The sequence below is a fragment of the Erithacus rubecula genome, assembly GCF_903797595.1.
Source record: "Erithacus rubecula genome assembly, chromosome: 22".
Classification (NCBI taxonomy): Eukaryota; Metazoa; Chordata; class Aves; order Passeriformes; family Muscicapidae; genus Erithacus; species Erithacus rubecula.
The window spans coordinates 3,816,347-3,834,352 of NC_136674.1; the positions used below are offsets into that span (position 1 = coordinate 3,816,347).

The 18,006-nt window shown below is 43.9% G+C and overlaps 2 protein-coding genes across 3 annotated transcripts in view; one reads left to right on the forward strand and one right to left on the reverse strand.

Annotated features, from left to right (window-relative positions):
- EFCAB5 (EF-hand calcium binding domain 5) overlaps positions 1–1,279 on the reverse strand; it is a 35,648-nt gene extending 34,369 nt beyond the window's left edge. The window contains exon 1 of the mRNA XM_079324674.1: positions 1,227–1,279. The gene's annotated coding sequence lies outside the window, so the exon portion shown is untranslated. The remainder of the gene's footprint in view (positions 1–1,226) is intronic.
- The window catches only part of SSH2 (slingshot protein phosphatase 2), an 89,827-nt gene continuing 72,861 nt past the window's right edge, over positions 1,041–18,006 (forward strand). The window contains exon 1 of one of the 2 annotated variants that reach the window (XM_079325385.1): positions 1,041–1,257. In XM_079325385.1, the coding sequence (XP_079181511.1) occupies positions 1,195–1,257 (63 nt within the window). In that variant the 5' untranslated portion in view covers positions 1,041–1,194. Of the gene's footprint in view, positions 1,258–11,396; positions 11,424–18,006 lie in introns of those variants that run through there. The other variant, XM_079325387.1, reaches the window with a different exon arrangement.

Consider the following 18,006-nt stretch of genomic DNA (forward strand, 5'->3'; position numbering starts at 1 on the left):
GACTTCTCCAGCTCTTAAATTTACTGGGAAAAAGTGCTGTCAGCTGAGGAACAGAACAAACCAGCATCAGCCATGTGCTTAAATGGAATCTATGGGTTGATACACATTCCTGACAAAGAGTTTAATGCTTATAACAGTTTCTGGTTATTGTATGTAATGCTGTCATTTGATGCCCAAGACAATTCTTGATCCCAGCCACCTCCTTCCCATGAATTTTGTAGACTCTTGATCCAAATTACCTCATTCCCATGAATTCGGTGACACCAAGCTAAAACTACAAAGCAAATTAAGTTTAATAGCACTTGACCCTTTGTTTCAGATCCCCAAATAGTTCTGCATCTGGGAATGTTTGAATGCATAAGATGTAATCATTAGACCTCGTTTTTGGTGTTTGGGTATATATATTGATGTACGAAGAGGTGTTATATGCTGCTTTCATTATGAAGTTACTATTGCTGCCTAATCCAAGGAAAAGCTACGTTATGTGACCATTAATGCCAGCTTTCACCAGGGATTACCGCATCCACTATCACGGCTCCCAGTGGGATGGGATTCCACAAACTATCACCTGCCAGGAGGCACATTGAGGGTGTCCTCCTGACATATATTAGTAAAAGACACCTATGAGGCTGAGGGACCCTTCAGCAGCCGGGGGAGAATGCCAGGGCACCCCAAGTCCCTCAGGGACGGAGTACGGACGGCAGGCGCCCCCTGCCCATCGCAGCCCCCTGAGGGACCAGGGTAAGGATGTCGGTCCCTCCTGTCCACCGCAGCCCCCTCACGGATCGGGAGAAGGATGTCGGTCCCTCCAGCCCATCGCAGCTCATCGCAGCCCCCTCAGGGACCGAAAGAAGGATGTCTGTCCCTCCGGTCCATCGCAGCCCCCTCAGGGACCGGGCCTGGGGGTGCCGGGCCCCCTGAGGAGCCGCCGGCGCCGCGGGGGTTAACGCAGGGCGGCCGCCAGGGGGCGGCGCCGCGCGCGCGCTGACAGCCGGCGCGTGCGCGCTGGCGCCTCATTGTGCCCGGCCGGCCCGGCCCCGCCGCGCCTCAGTCGGCGAGAGGCCGCGGGCGCGCGCGGAGCTGCTGCCGCTGCCGCCCCCTGCGGCCGCCGCCGCCACCTCCGCTCCGCTCCCCTCCCCTGTCCCCGCCATGGAGTGAGGCCCCCGCCGGACGGGGGGGCCCCGCCGCGCCTCGATGGCTCTGGTCACGGTGCAGCGCTCGCCTACCCCCAGCGCCACCTCCAGCCCCTGCGCCTCGGTGAGTCCCGGCGGGCGCTGAGGGCAGCTCGGGGCTCGGCGGCCGTTGGGGTCCGGCGCGCGGCGCTGCGCATGCGCCACGCCCCCTCCGCCTCACCCCCGGTGCCGCCGGTGCCCGGGCCGGGGGCGATGCGGGCCCGCGGTGCCGGGAGCGGGGCTCGCACACCCCTGGGCTGTGGCCTGCTGACAGCCGAGGGGACGGGCGGGGGTCCCGGTGCCCCTCAACAGGCCCGGCTGGGGCAGGGCAGCTCCCTCCCGGCCCTCGTGGTATCGCAGCGTCCCGGTCATACCCAGCCCCTCTGTGAAGGATGGGGCAGCGCGGGGCTGTCTCCATAAATCCGCCCGCTTTATTCTGTGTTCATTGTATGCGGTGGGAGAGGCGGGAAACGTGTGTGGAAGCGACCTGACGTGTTTGGGGCTCCGGCCGTGCTCAGCTGATCTCATCTGACAGCAGCCTCTGGGTATCCCCGGTGCCTTTGCGGGCAGCTAAGGTGGTTTTCTCCCCCTTGTTTTAGAACCGTGCATGTAATCTTCAGTAGGCTGTGTCAAGCCCAGGAGAGCGGCCAGATTCCAAATCCCTGAGCGAGATGTGCAGCAGGACAGATGTTCCCATCGCTGCCCGGGGTTGGGCAGGTGCCTCTGATGCTCTTTAAACTCCGGACAGGCGGTTGTTTTGTTTGTTATTTGTGCTTCTCTATTATAAACCCCTGCATGTTAACCCCTTAAGCTGCTGCCTACCCCCTCTGTGCTGTTTCTGATGTAGTCAAGGATGAGATAGAAAATAGCTTTGCTTTCAGTTCTGTACGCTTAGTTCTAACTTAGCATTTATCCTTAAAAAACCTCATGCATTATCACACTGCTGTTATGCTGGATTTGCAAATGTTTGGAGGAAGAGAATAGTTGAAATCCCAGTTGCTTCCATCCTCAGTGGGGGGGAATGAAAAAGCCAACTACTCTGAAAATATTTCTTGTTGTATTAGGTAACCTCTTCTGAAACTAGATCAGCTACTTGACAGGTCCTGCCTGCCCCAATGGCATTTTAGCTGTCAGAACACTTACCTCTTTTTTTCCCTGTCTTTCATTCCCACCTCTCTCCTAAGGTATGTTTACTTAGCAACACAGATTAATTTCGCTTATACTTACCTGCTATAAATATTAATGTGCTGCATTACTTTAGAGATTTCTTCCCCCTCTGACTTCTCTACCTTTTCCACTATTCCTTTTCCCATACATTTATAGCATTGGATGCATCTAGTGAGAATAGACAGGTCTCTCTTGGCATTATCCTTCTTTCTCCCACTTGGATGCATCTTCCTTCTCTCTCCCACTTGGATGCATAGACCCTTCCTTTGTTAAATATTTTATATATATATGAACAATTAGTTGTATTCTCTAAAGCTTCTCCATCTGCAACAGCCAGTCTGTTTCCCAGCCAATTAAATTAAATTGAAACTGTGCTGATATTTGGATACTACTTAGTTGTTAAATATAAAAACAACTGCCTGGGGAGCCTGATAAAACCAGAGGGTGCAGCATTGGGTTTATATGTCTATTTACTCTTTCTCCCATGACATGATATGGAGGTGTATTCTTTACCAGAAATAAGTGTGTAGCATATTCCTGGCCTGGTTTTGGACCTTGTAATTACTTCTGCTTTTTCTGACTTCTCTTGCAATATAAAGTGAACTTGATTTTCATCACGTTCTTAACTGCTATTGTTTGAACACTTCTGCATTTCCTGTTGCAACTTCCTAACCACACTTCAGAATTGGGCTGCCCTTTTAGCCTCTTAGATAGATATCTGGGGTGAGTTGTTCCTCCTTCTGTTAGAACTCGTGCATGTTCCTCCTTTGCCACAAACTTCTTGTTTCTTAATGAAAACTTTAGTATCATTTCAGATGATTCTCCTTCCTCATCTGCTGGGGGTCTGACACATTTTTAGTCCTTAGGAAGGCTTTGCTCCTAAGCCATTCTATTGGGTCCCTGTCAACTGCAGCAGGAGGACTTGATTCTTTCAGTTTTAAGTCAAATTGTTTCGACCAGTCTTCTCTAAACTGATGACTGTCTCCAGGTTACTTCTTTAAATGAAAGATCATCTTGCTCAATACTTTTATCAGTAGTATAAGGATCTGTCCTTGCTGTTTCTGAGCAAAGATTATCTGGTAACTGCTGGAACTTAGCTGCTTCAACTTGTGGGCAAGAGAGAAGCATGTCTGTTCAAGCATATGGCTATGTCTAATTCTGTTTCCAGGTCACTAAGAATTTTGAGGACAGAAATGGATTTTCTTTTTAAATTGCTTGGTATCTTTTTGCTTCAGAGATAAACTTCTCAGGCAAGGAGAAAGGGTGGAATTGATGTCCTCAAACTGGATTTTTTGCATTAAGTGTGCCCTATAAACTGTTATAATTGGCTCTTATGGATTCAGGGGAATAGCTGATCTGAATCACTCTGAAATTGGATGGCTTTTATTTATAGCTTTTTATCTTGTTCTCATTGCCACAGAGCATCTCATGAGCATTCATTTCAGGGTAGTTCATGCAAAGTGTTGATTATACATTTACAGCCCTCTGGTTGCTTGATGACTTGTAAAATTCCTTTAATTGTCTGTCCAGACTTTTGCTGTTTGTTTTGGCCTTTGGTTATGCAGTCACTCTTGAGAAATAAGAGTGCAATCTTCAATCCTTACAGCAGAACAGTTGTCTTCTGATGTGCCATGTTAGCAGAAAGTGGTGGCAGACAGGACCATGCTACAGTAAAATACAAAGATGCCATGAAGTCCTTGATGCTAATGCTGGTGTATTGTTCAACACAGTTCTTGGCAGATAATTACCTGTATTGGAAATAATCTGTTGAAACTTGGCCTTCTAAAGTATTTTTGAAGCACAGTTTTACCAAAAAATTGTATCTGTATAATTTCTGGAATGTGCTATTTTCCTTTTGTTTATTATATCTCTTTCCTGAGAAGTGAAGAAACTGGGCAGGCAATCTGGCCCTGTGCTCTCACAGTTCACTTGTCTTCTCTACCCTGAGGGAGACAATATGCTTTTTTTGGAAGGGACCAACTGACCCAAAAAGAGAATACACACTGGATATAAATTGTTCTAAAATGCATAATTTGGGGAAAAAAATATGCTAAAGCAAATTAAAACCTAAACCACTGGACTTCTCCTCCCTAATTGTAGGAGAACAGCTTGAGCAGGAAGTAGAGTCCTGGAAATATGTTTGGGAGTGTCTGTCATGTTGTGCTTGGAAGCTCCTTGCTGGTACAATGTACAGGAAATATTTTCCCCACTTCCTTATGGGGAAGCTAAATTTAACATTTCTCTATCCCTGGTCCTGTAATTGCTGTTAAACAATGTGGTAATTGTCAGTTTACTTAATCATTGATAAATCCAGTTTATCTCATGTAGGACTTATTTTTCTATTTTCCTTCTTTTAAAAGAGTTAATTAAGATCTTGATTGCTTCATGGATAAGGTTGTGGAGAGTTGATTTTTGGAGGGAACTACAATGTAACTGGACCATCAGAAGCTTCTTATGAAATATTCAGTAAAGTTAAGAATGCCTTATATTTAAAGATGCTCTGATCAGTACATATCATCTATTATTTCTTGGTTTTCTCCAGCTGATGTCTTTCAGGTATAGCCAGAGCTCACTCTGAAAACTGAAGTTTTCAGAGGCAGTGGCCCAGAAGAGTGAGCTGATTCCTGCTTTAGGCAAACCTTGTAGTGCCCTACAGGTACCTGTTTCTCCTGGTGCCAGCTGTCAACATTTGGGAGATAAAACTGTTTCAGTGAGGTGATTTGTAACTTCCTGTCTTTCAAACTTCTCCTTCTGCTGAAAGCCCTGTGAGGGAACCAGGAGGCCTCCACCTCTTGCTGGGTGTGATGCTGTGTTGTTAAAATAAGATTGTTCTCCAGCTGGACAAGACCAGGCTGTTGAGCACAGATAATTTTTGTGTGTGTAAATGCATTCATGTGTGGTGAGACTGCTGTTCCTAAAGCAGTTTGATGGTTAAACACTGACAGAAGACCTGTCCTTCTCTGGAATATCTGCTGCCTGTTGTATATACACTTAGCAGATTTCCTCTAGGATCTTGCTTGAAATGCAATGTCCCCTTGGAGGTGAGAACAGTATTTGCAGCTGAGAAGGAGGATGAGGACAGTAGAATTGGAGCCTCATGAGAATCATAGAAAAACATTCTTAAAACTTGCAGAGAGCAGGAAAAGATCTTTATATTTTTTTAAAAGATCTAACTTCTTTTGTAGCATATTTCAATGATAGCTTGATTTCAGTTTTCACTTCCTGAGTTCCAGTGGTACATAAATTCTCGTGTTTTGAAAAGGAGCTTGTAATTTGAAAATGTAAATAGCTCATAATGTTGTAATGAGTCATTATCTGACCAGTATTGATCCTTGCTGTTTAAGAAATGAAAATAAGTTGAAAGGGGCAGGGTACAGTAGCATCCAAAGTCATTCTGGGAGCCAGTGACTTGTTTATTTAAGTGGAAAATGCTATTTTGAGCGGAGACTGCCATCCACAAAGCAGTCTACTGGAAATATTTTAGTGTAAGAGAGCTGCCTTTATGCAGGAGTAGTGCCTGAGGATTTCCAGTTACTGGAAAAAATCCTGAAAGATCTAAAGCTGTAACACTTCTGTCTTGGGAAATGAAAAAGAAAAAAAAAAAGGAAAATAGCCTTTGGGCAGCTTAGCTCAGTGTAGCTGCTCCCTGATCAGAGCCTGCAGCTCAAGGTTTCATTCTTCAGTCACAACAAACCACATCCTCCCAGCAGCAGCTGAAGAGAGGAGGCTCTTTGCAGTCTGACTCTTGCTGATGCCATTAGCAAGAAATACAAATGGAGCTGCTGGTCTGTGAGCACGGCTGCCTCCATACGAGCTGGCCCTGGCACTCAAGAGCACTTGGCTGGTCAGTTCCTGCTCCAGGTGTTGCAGTTGTTTAGTTCAGCCTCTGAAGATATCTCCACTCTCTGCCATTGATTTGCCCGAGTGTCCTTTTAATTTGATTATTAGGTGACAACGAAGCTCATATCTTTTACATAAAAAGGCAATCTTGGAAGCAGAAGGAAGAGGTGACACCCATTGGAAGTAGTCAGTGATTTCAGCAAGGCACACATTGTTTCTTAACTTTTAGCTGGAAGCTGTTCCTCTGGAGTGCTCTATTTAAAAGGATAAAAAATTATGAGGGCTAAAAGCCATTTTTGCATTTCTGATTTGGGCCACATAAATTGATTAAATTACTGTCAACCCAACCATCTGCAAAATGTCTTATCACAATACTGCAATATCGCAGTGTGTGTGTTGATGTGTTTTTGTCAGCATTTGGGCAGGCTTCTGTATAGAGGGGTTTGAATGTGTCAATAGCTTTTTGCCCGAATAGAATTCCTCTGAATATGCATCTTATCAGCGTTGCTCATTGCAGGCTGCTCTCCTCTCGGCAGGCAGAAAACGTTGCTGTGAGATGAGTCACACAGTTTAACAGCTTGTTGCTTCCACGGTGAGACGCACCCTTGCTGTGCATGCCAGCGACCGTGAAACTCCTGGCAAATGCCCTGTGAACTCCTTACGGCCCCGGTCACTGGAACGCTCCTGGCACTCCCCGTTGTGCTTGTGGCTCCTCGCTGCTTTTGGGTGCACTGCTCCTCCCAAGGGACTCCTCAACTGAGGCTTCATGGAAATAATGAAGTTGCTGCATTATTGGGGGCTGTTTCAGGGTGAAATTACTGGGTAGCTTAAGGCTAAAGTGTAAACTTCTTGTATTGAAATAATCAAAGACATTCATCTGACGTGTTTTGAAAGAAGTGTTTTATCGCAGATCACACTGTCCCTGTACTGAGCTCATACCAGAGCTCAGGAGGTGCCTTTGATGCTCGAGCTTTCCATTGCTCTGCCAATGGAGAAGCACAGGAGATCTTGGAGAAGTAAATTCCAGAGATGTTGTCTCAGGAGTTGAACTGCAACTTGTAACTGAACTAAATATCCAAAAAGTGAATTTTAATATGGAAAGCCAGTCCTGTCCCAGGGAACTGTGGCTGTCTTATTCTCACTGGCTGCTGCCATGTCCCTTCTGTTTTGATGTACAGAACTATTATATTTAAAATTGTAGCAAGAACTTTTAAGACTTGTTCAACTGGCTTGGTTTAGCTTCATCAGCTGACATCTGAGAAATGTGTAAATAAGGATTCTTTAAAAAAAAACCCTGAAACAAAACATGTCATGCTTTTCATCTCTACCCCTTTTACAGGATGATGAGAGGGAGGGATAGGGCATGTGCCTTGCATGTGTAAAATGCTTTGCTTTCCAAAGGAGAGCTGGTTGGTAGTTAGAGGTAGTCTGACTCTTCTGAGTGGTGCAGGACCAACCCTTTCACTCAGTCCATCTAAAAATGGAGTTTCCCACAGGTCTGAAGCTCCTGAATGGACTGCAGAGAGTCAGCTGATGTCTGTGAGTTTCTTGTACAGTAGCAGCCTTTGGAGCCTGCTGTTCCCTTGCAGTAGTTGTGAGTTCTGGAGCATCTTCAATTGGAAACAGGGTGTCACACTAGAAATTTTTAGCTCATGAGTTGCTGTGGGGCAGGCAGGGAAATGACTCAGCTCTCTGACCTACAGACACGAGCTGAACCTAGGTACAAGAGCAAGTGCTAGGTGATGAGATAAAGGTGTTTCTGGAATAAGGATTGATTTTTTTTTTATTTTTTTGGTGGGTTTTTTTTTTCTGTTGTTGTTATTCTGTTTTTGCTTTCCTTTTCACAGTCCTCCTCAACAGTTTTAAATAGTTTAAAGACAAACAGCTCTGGGCATGTTCTTCAGAGGTGCTGTAACCACTGCATTTAAATGCAATGCTTCAAGATATGGTAGGAAACAGCTACCTAGGTGCTGTAATGTCTTCCTGTGTGAAGTGCAAACCTTGAAATGACAACCCTTCCCTTTGCCCTTTCACACTGAAGAATGGTTAACAATGATTTAATTCGCTCTCTGCCCAAATATTTTTCTTATGTAGCATCTAGTGAGTTTCTTTACTGGGAGTTTGCGCTGTTGTTTTGTTTTTCTTTTCAGCTGAGTTGTGCTTATGTGGGGGAGCAAGCTTGTGGCTTCAAAAAGTGAAGTGAGAAAAAACAATTTAGACTGTTTTTTTCCCCCTTGGTAGTATTTTGGTTCAACAGCAGTTAATAAAATGTGTAAGTCTGAATTCCACATCTAAATGAATCTTGAGACAGCAGCTACCCCTGTAGTGTGGGTTGAACTTAATATTGCATAAACTTGTCAGGACAGTTGCACATGGGAATCAAATATTAATATATTATCTCTTGCTTTAGTGTTTGCCTGCCACTGCATCCCTCAGCACGTCACTGTGTGGCTGCCTTGGTGCTGGGAGGGAGTTGTCCTTCTGTGCAGCTTCTGCTCTGCTGCTGAATCTCAAATAAGATATTATCAGGGAAAACCAATATGAGCAGAGCATATTTTCAACCCCCTCCCCAAAAGTTGGGCATAGTTGTAGGATACTTTAAGGCAAGGGAGGTATTACTAGTTAACGTTTATAGTGTGACTAGAATGGAGTTTGCACAGTCTCAGTGGGTGAAATGAGTATTTTTCACATACACTTTACAGATCCCTGGTTTCAACTTGTGCTTCATGCTGCAGAGATAGCTGTGCCACATGCTTCTGCAACCCACACTTCTGGTCCTTGAAGTGGAATTTTTCTCCTTTACACATAAACCAGAAACTGCTCTGGTGGGGAGGACGCTCTGTTTAACTTAGATCTGTTCACGTTGACCGTATGTGGCTGAGATGGTTATTTTGGGGCAGTTTCTATCTGCTTCTCATATGACTGAGAAAGTTCAAACTTGACTTTGCCTCAAGAAGGGAAAAGTTTGAGACCTTTTTTTTAGTATTTGACAAGATGGCATGAGCCAAAGTAAATTTTTAAGCTTGAGCGCTTGCTCGCATCTTAGTCCTGAATTTGAGAAGTGCCCCATTTTAAAAGTAAAGTAATAAAAAACCCAACCAAACCTAAATTAAACAGCCCCCTCCCTTACAAACAGCCCCACAAAACCCCAAATCAAAATTACTCAGCTTGTTTAAAATTTAAACTTGCAAGTTTGATTTTAGGACAGGTGAGCACAGAATGCCTTGAGCCAAAGGGAGTACAAGACAGAAACAGCTTGAGGTGAGAAGTGATCTGTGTATGTCAAAATTTCATTTGCTCACTGGGAAGTGGGACATCCTGGACATACCTCACCCTCCTTAAACTCCACTTTGGTGGTGAACATTCTCTGCATAAGCCTTGGGAGATGCTGAAGAGCCCTGAAGGGTGAGAGATAGCAGAAGAATTTTAGTGGAGACTCTTTTCTGGGGGGCAGATGGGGAGTGATTTCCTGGCTGAGTGCTGATAGTTTGTTGCTCTTGGTGGCTTGGCACAGGTTCAGTGCTCTGTGTGGTGTGGAAGCATGCTGTGTAAAATGTGAGAACTTCCTGCTGTGATAAGGAACCAACAGTTCTTCCAACAGGTGCAGTCTTTAGCTGCAGTCCTGAAGATGTAACAGAATTATTTGCTGTCATGGGCCTTCAGTATTGTCAATCTCAAACTGAGCCTGGCCTGAACAGTTCAGAAGGCAGAGCTTTGCTTTTTGCCTTGCACTGCTATGATAAGAGAATTAGGAAGGGAGGCTGTGTTCAAGAATCTCTAATCCATTATGGTAGCTGTGACTGAAATGAATAATCTTCATTTAAAGGGATGCTCTAAACCCTAAAGCTTTATAAATATTAATTTTGTTCATTTGTTTCCTAATAAAAGGATTTTATTCATTAAATCACTATTTATTTATTAACCTGACAAACTAATAGCAAGCTCTCTTCTTTCAGTGTATGCATGTGCCATATCACAATTCTGCTTGTCACTGTAATAAGAACTTCATTCATCTGCCTTAAAATGTCATTGATAACAACCTGGCAGTGGCCCAGCTTGGAGCAAGTTAACTACAAAAGACTGCATTGTAAACCTTTCTGAGAGTACATTAAGTCTAAAATTTAAAAAAAAAATAAAACAAAAAAAAAACCAGAGAAAGAGAAATGTGCAGTCTGGTCTGAGTGTCATACAACTGCCAAATAGCTTCAAATCTCTGAAAAAAAATTGAATTCTGTACAGAGGAATTCTGGCTGCTCATGGGTTAGTTTGGAATGAAGGATGCATTCTGCTCACTTCAAAATCTTTGGGGTACACTGAATTTATAAGCCTCATCTTAAAATGAGAGGGAATGCCTTGCTGAGCCACAAGCAGCTAAATAAGAGCTTGGACATGAAAGGATCTTATTTCCTTTAGTCTCGTCTTTCTGTGACTGGGATAAAAGCTACAATCTGAAAAAAATCACATGCCTCTGGAGTTAACAGCTAGGAACACTGTGAGTTTGTCTTGGTTATAGAAACCTTCCCTGACCCCCTGCATCCTGTGCACCAAACCTATTTATCCACCCATAAGTTCAGAGTGCAAGGAGGAGCTACACTACAGCTCAAATGTCTGGTCTCTGCCAGCTCCTCTGGAGGACCTGAGCTTCTCCTTGCTCTGCAGTCCTGTGCCTTTGACTCTCCTGTTCTTAAAAGTTGAATTAGTAGCCTGGGTGAAGGTGAACTGATGTGTCCATGAAACCAGTGCAGTGTTTGTGAACTTTATGGAGAGAAGCTTCCAGGGATCTTAAAAATGGGCTGTGTCCTGAGCTACATGTGAGGGCTTGGGGTTTGGTACAGCCCCTGACTAGCCTAGGCAGTCTCACTGAACAATTTAACAGCTGAGTTGACCATGAAGCTTTAACACATCTTCATCCAAGGTCTTCTGGGAGCACTCTAAGCATGCATTAAACACCATGGTTCCCATCCTACACTCCAGGCAAGGTGCAGGCTCAGGCAGTGTGGGGAAGGGCTTGCTCACAACTGATGGGTTTACAGTCAGATTTCTTAACTGGAACAGGGACTGCAAGAGTCTTTAAAAACTAAAAACCCAAACCCTGCAATTTCATGCTGCTTCACTTCTGTGGTTTTTGTTTTGTCTCTTTCTTAAGTATAGTGTATGGACAGCGCCATGGGTTAGGGAACACTTCAGCTTCATCTTCAGAGACTTTTCGTATGTAGCCTTCTGCTGAAGTCAATGGGTGTGGAGGTAAGCAGTGCCGTGCTTTCTGACAACATCACTGCCACCCACTCTGCAGCCTGATGCACACAGCACTCCTTGTGTTTGAGCATTGTTTTTCTCCAAAAAAGTCGCATGTGGTTGCACAATAAAGACACGGCTTATTTGTGTAATGCAAATCTGTTCCTGCTTGTTGGTACAAAGTGTAAGCAGCAAGCATCAAAGTGTGGAGACTTCACAGATCCTGCATGAACACTTGCCACTGAACTTCAGTGACATCCTGCATTATGTCAGAATAAAAGATGACATCACAGTTGGTCTGTGAGTGAATGGGATTTGAGCTCAGGGTTGAATGTTGCTGCCTGGAGTGTTTGTGCCACTGATGCTCAACACCCTTTGCTCTGCTACTGTTTGTTTGGTTATGTATTTTTACAGCTGCTGAATTTAGTTTCTCAAAGGTTAATTATTTTATCAGGAGCCAGTCAGAATCAGAGTTTCCTGCTTCCTTGTCTTTCTGTTGATTTCCTTTTCTGTTGAAACACAACTTTCTCTGTTGAAACAACTCAGTTGCTGCACTCTTCAGTTTCCGTCTAGTGACTTGAAGTGTCTGAAATGGCCTGATATTCTCAGAGATATTAACAGTGGAGTCTGCTGACTAAATTGTTGTGATAAAACAAAAATTCATTGGTTGATGCTGTTGAAATCCGCTGACTTTTCTATGCTCCTAATAGAAGGCTTTAAAATATCCAGCTGCAGACTGATCCTCTCCAAGCATGTGACACTGACATCAGTCCTAGAAGTGAGGCATTGAACTGCCTCCAAAAATGAGCTCATCGGGTAATATTCAATGCACTGATTTAGCAAAATATTAATTAATTTGATTGCATGGTCACCTGTACATACTGTTTAAAAGATGGGATTTAATTCCACTTTTGGTTGCTACTGTTCCAGATACCAGTGTTATAAAGATCCTGTTGATAGGACACTGTGCTCCCACTGTATGCTGGGACCTGGGCTTGGCAGAGCCTATTTCTAATTGCCACTAATTTGCTCTAAGACTTGCCAGTTTCTTGACTTTCCTTCTCCCTGCATCCCTCCCAATAAGCTGCAGGGGATAATACAAGATTCTGTTGTCAAGCCATCTGTCTAAAGCCACTCATAAAACTTGCTTAATTTTCTTGTGGCTCCCTTGACTTTTTTTAAATGGCTGTGTAAAAACACAGCCATGTGCTTTCCCAGAAGTTTGAATCGGGGTGCATCTTCATCTTGACCTGCCTGACACCAAAGCTGAGTGACCATAATGAGATTAAACCCTGGCAGAATGGCCCTGAAGGCTTCCTCCCCCCCTGTAGCTTGAGGTCAGCAGTAACTGCAGACTTCCTCTTACAGCCCACACAAAGAGCATGGATTCAGGCAACACTGGACTGATGGTGACCCCAAAAACCTGCCTGTTATTTTATAAACTTGAAAACATTTTCTATTTGCCTGTAATTACAGTAGTAGCACATTCTAGATGCAACTGTCCAAGCACATCAGCATGTGTCTGATTATTTATTTGAAACATGGGCATAAGAGAAACAGTTTGTTAGAAGGGTTTGTGTGCATTTGTGCAGAAACAGCTTTGTCTTCCTCCCCCTACCCAGTATTTTCTGCCTGTTACTGCACATTGCAGGATTGTTAGTTTTGGATCCTGTTTCCCTCTGAACACAAGTCTTTATGGAGCTGCCCATAATGTTGCTCTTTTCTTATAAGAAAACACTGCTGCTAACTTAAGGCAGAGGAAGATGCTGTGTGTTACAGGGCTGTAATGATGCCTGAATTTCAAACTGTTGTGCAACTAAAGAATGGTATTGTGCAAAACAGAATGGAAAAACTGCTGCTGCTGAGCACAGAGTTGAGGCAACGAGGAGCCCTACTTAGAGAGGAAGAGGAGAAGCTGGGTTTGAAGAACAAGCAGCAGAAAACAAGATAGGAAGGCTCTGTTCCTGCAAGAGTAAATGATCCCTTAGAGGAGCCAAGGAGGCTGTTTGATGTGAACTCTGTGCAAAGTTCAGTGGAGAGTGCTCCAATGTCCCGGGCGATGCTGCTTCTTCCTCCTTCTTGTTTACAAGAAGCTGGCATGATTTCAGAATAAACTTCTGAAACATCCTTGGTGGGAAAAGAATTGGGATAACAAAATACTTCTTTGCATCTAGAAAGTCACTGCTGCAGCAGTAACTGTTGAAGCTGGCTGAGTGGCTGCTGGTTTTGGTTAAAGTCAGGAATTGTGCTGGTGGGAAGTGAATCCTGGGGTGGGACTGTGCAGTCCCTGTTGTGCTCCAGGACAGTGCTCAGCATACTTCAGATGCTGCCTCTGCAAAACGGTGGAATAAACTTCTGCTTTTCCCAGTAAAATGCCTGTGGTACACTCATCATGAAATTGTTTTTGTCCATCTTTATTTAACAACAGCAAGGTTGTGCAGAAAACATGCAGGGCATGGAAATGGAGAGCTGAGCCCCATTTCTCCTCTCTGATGAAGGGTGGGAGGAGGTGGGGAAGCATGGAAGAGAAGAAAACAGCTTTGCCTGTGCCTGTTTTGATACTGAAGAGCTCTTCCCAGTGATCTGAGAAGGGGGTGGGGAGAGAACCAGATGCTCTTAGGAAGTTCATACCATTGTTAATAATGTAATTCACAGATGGTGGTGAAGGCCTTGAAGAGGCTTTCATGCAGTACTTATGCTCTGTAACAGATCATCACATAAGGGCTCACAAATAGAGATGACTTAATCCCAAGGATGAGTCTACAGTGATCTGTTTGATGGTAGGCCTGCAGATCACTGCAACCTTTTTAAACAGTTAAGAGCCTTCAGGATCCCTGGATGTTGAGCACTAGAATTGGACCAATCCCTAATTAAATTGTCAGGATTAAATGTTTGTATAGCTTTGAGACTTTTCCAATGAAAATAGTTATTGGAAAAAAAAACAAACCAAACAAGTTCCTTTGTCCTGGTGCAGAAATCAATACAGGTAAAGCATGAACATCAATTTGTACAATGACATCTTGTTAAGAGGCAGTTCTGCTTTTATTTCCATTTGCTTGCATCTGGAAGCAGAGCTTGTGTGTGTTCTGAGTAGCTGTCAATACTTTGTGACAGCTGAGGAGGATTGTGCCTTGTATGTCCTACTGTTGAAAAAGAAGTCACTCATACCTTTAAGCTTTATGGCAAATGGTTTTCAGATGTAGAATCAGAAAAGATTTAGCTCAAATGCTTGCAATAAAATTCAATATTTCTATGTTTGTGAGAGGCTTATTGATAAGATCTTTACTGGCTGCTGGTCAGCTTTTGCTGTAAGCTGTGTAACTACAAGTATTTATCAGGGACTTGTAAGCAATGCTGGCTGCATGTGTAGCACAAGAAATCAAAAGTTTCAAATGAGAACTGATCTTGGCTTTATTGGTTGTTGCTGTCTTTTCAAGTGCAGCTTCTTCTTTTCTAAAAGACATTCCCATTGTGGGTTTTATTATTATTATTATTAACTTCTTCAAGTTTAAATTGAGTTTAGTAAATTGACTTCTTGTGATGTTTGTCATGTGATGGTTTATGAGCTCTGAAGAATGTGCTCCTGTGACTCCAGCCATGTATTTGCCTGTACCAATGCAGGCTGTATCATGTGTTCTTCTTGGTCTTGCATTTTGAGCTAAGTAGTGGAGGGGGTTGGGAGAAAAAAAAAAAGGGGGGGGAACTAATTCAGGGCTAAGCTATCAGAAATTCTCAGACTGCTTAATTTGTGACCTTGTTCCTTAGTTATATGCAACCCAGGATTTTCTGCCTCTTCCATAGTTTCACAGAAGTGTTTTTCTGCATTAGAAGCTGAGTTTCTCTTACTATCCTTGTTAAAAATCAGGAAAACTCAGTGCTTTGGTAAAAAAATATCTTGGGGGAAGAGATTTTTTTAATCCTTCGTGGGTAGGTGTGCTTTAACTGAGAAAGTTAGAAACTGTCTTTCTGATCCACATTTTGTGCATATATCAACTGTGGCATCTGTAAAGCAGTATCTTTATTACTGCAGTAAAATGAACAAAGTTGAAATGACTGCATTTGTGCCAAGAATTTTTGGTTTCTCCACAATGGCCAAAATTTTGGAGCACTAAAAGTGTTGTCAGTGAGTCTCCAGCTCCTTGTCCCACTGCCTGCCTGTGATGTGTGTCCACTGGAAGCAGAGCCCTCCCAGGACTGGGGACTCACAAGGTCAGAATTCATATTTAGGTTTGTTTTAAGCAGCACTTTCCAGCATTGAGCATCCTTCTAGTTATTTTCCTGACACCATGTAATTCTGCTTATCATTTATATATACACATACATGTATGTATATGTGCTGCTGCTGCTGTTCAGTTCTCTGCATTTGTGTAAATCATTTCAGCAGAGCTGTCCTTTATACAGTTCCCATACTATGAGGGGTTTTTTGTAGTTTTTATGTCTGCGTGGGCTAAGCATTTCTTTAGATTTGAATCCAACATCGAAGTAACATTGGTTTAATACAATGTTTTTATATCACCTTTTTTCCTTCAAGTTGGATTTTATTTTCAGCTCCAGCTCTCTTATTTTTGCTGCATAATTTGAGACTTTCTGCTTGCTCTTCACATTATTTAAAAAAAAAAAAAAACAACCCACACACAAAACTCTGTTTTCCTTAGCTCATACAGTATTTCCACTTGGCTCAGAAGATGTGGATTTGTGAGCTGAGGGAATCCTCGTTTGGCTGGTCACCCAAGCTTTCTTCAAGCGTATTAGAAGGATCTGCAGCTTAAGTTTATCAGAGGGCTGACCTGCTCTGGTTTTAATGAGATTTATTATACCTGTACCTGTTGGATTCTGTGGTTTTGATCTTCAAAATGATCTGAATAAACCTGTTAGTGAAAGCAAAACTGTTGACAGAAAACTGACTGTACTCAATCAGCCCTGTGTAAAGATTTTTGATTTTTGGAATTAAAATAATATCCATTGTGGCATTGGCATGGAGTTTGTGTGGTATTTGGCAAAAGGCTTGTATCCATGCTTCCCCTCCTAACTCCTCCAATCTCCCTCTCAGAAAACCACACTGATCAAGCCCTGATATCACAGTCCAGGCTTGGAGAGGGTGGAAGAAACAAATCTGGATGTAGGAGTTGATGGATGATTGTGTGTGGATGTTATGGATACAGCTGCATTCCTAACACATGCAGGAGAGATTGGGAGGGGTCGGTCTTGGCCAAATGTAAATGTGTATTTTCCCTAAAAGTGCCTTTGTTTTTCATGAAAGCTCAACAGCATTTAGTGATTTGAGTTTTGTTAGCTTCAAAACCTGAGAGTTCTTGATTTGCTCCAAAATTAGTTTCTGTGAATTTTCAGCTTTTTAAATACCTGTGGTCCTCCAGGGCCTGGAAGGGGATGCAGAGGCACTGGAGGGGTACAGATGTGCACTGGTTATGGTTGAGTGAAGGCAGCACTGGGGAGCAACACGAGCAGGGAAAGTGATGTCTGGAATGAGAGTATCTGGGTCAGCCTCCTACAGAGCTGCAGGACACGTGAGATGCTGCCCTAGTCTGGTTTAAGTTCTTTCAGTTTGGTGACTTGCACGGAGGTTTAACACAGCTCTAGAAGATGCAGGTTGACAGGCCTGCAGCAGAGGTGGCCAGTGAACACAGAGATCTGACTTGTTCCATCAAGATTTGGCAAGCCCTATGACTGGGTGATCTCTGGAGCCATGAAGAAGAATGTGGCCTGTCAATAACAGATCTCATCAACTTTCTGTGCTGGCATGGGGATTTTGGACATGCAGTGCTCAAGTCTGAGACAAATGCATTGCTGGGTGTAACTCCTTTCCTTTTTTTTTTTATTTGTGCCTATTAATGGAAGCAGAGAGCATAATGTAATCTTAAAATAGCTCCTCTGTGAATGCAGAAACATTCCACTTCTGACTAATTGGCCATTCAGAACGAGCATTTAAATATGCACCAGAGACTGAGCGGCGGCTTTCCACATCGGCGTGAATGGAGCTGGAAACGTGCTGCACTGCAGAGCTGGGCAGGCTCCTTGCTTTGTGCTCGTACCCCACACTCCTCACTCTGTGGCTGCTATACCCTGGGGGGCAGAATGCACAGCCTGCTTGCTGTCTCTTTGGTCAGGCAGCAAGCTGAGGGGGCTCTTCATTTTCTCTACTCTCAAGACTGAGGATCGTGGAAGCACTAGGCTGATAAACAGTCCTCAAAACCAGATTTTTCTCTTTCTCTTGGTTGTGAATGACCAGGAACACAAAGAGCTTATGGTCTGAGTGCATGGCTTGGAGAGCTTGGCAGGCACCAGGGAGCCCATGTGCAGTGTTATGACTCTGGCAGGCAGTGCCTGCTGCCCCAGAGCATCTGGCCCCTCTTCACAGTGAGAGTTGGACACACACGTGGGGACTGTGGGGACAGGTCAGATGTGTCACTGACCTAAAACCTGTGCCAGCTTAAGGACTTCTCCTGCACCCACTCACTGCCTGCCAAGGAATGGTGCCACGTTACTCAGGGCTCTTTCCCAAGGGACAAGTGTCACTAGGATTGGGTAGGGTCTCACCTATCAGAGAAGGGCACACTTTCACTCACCCATTTGT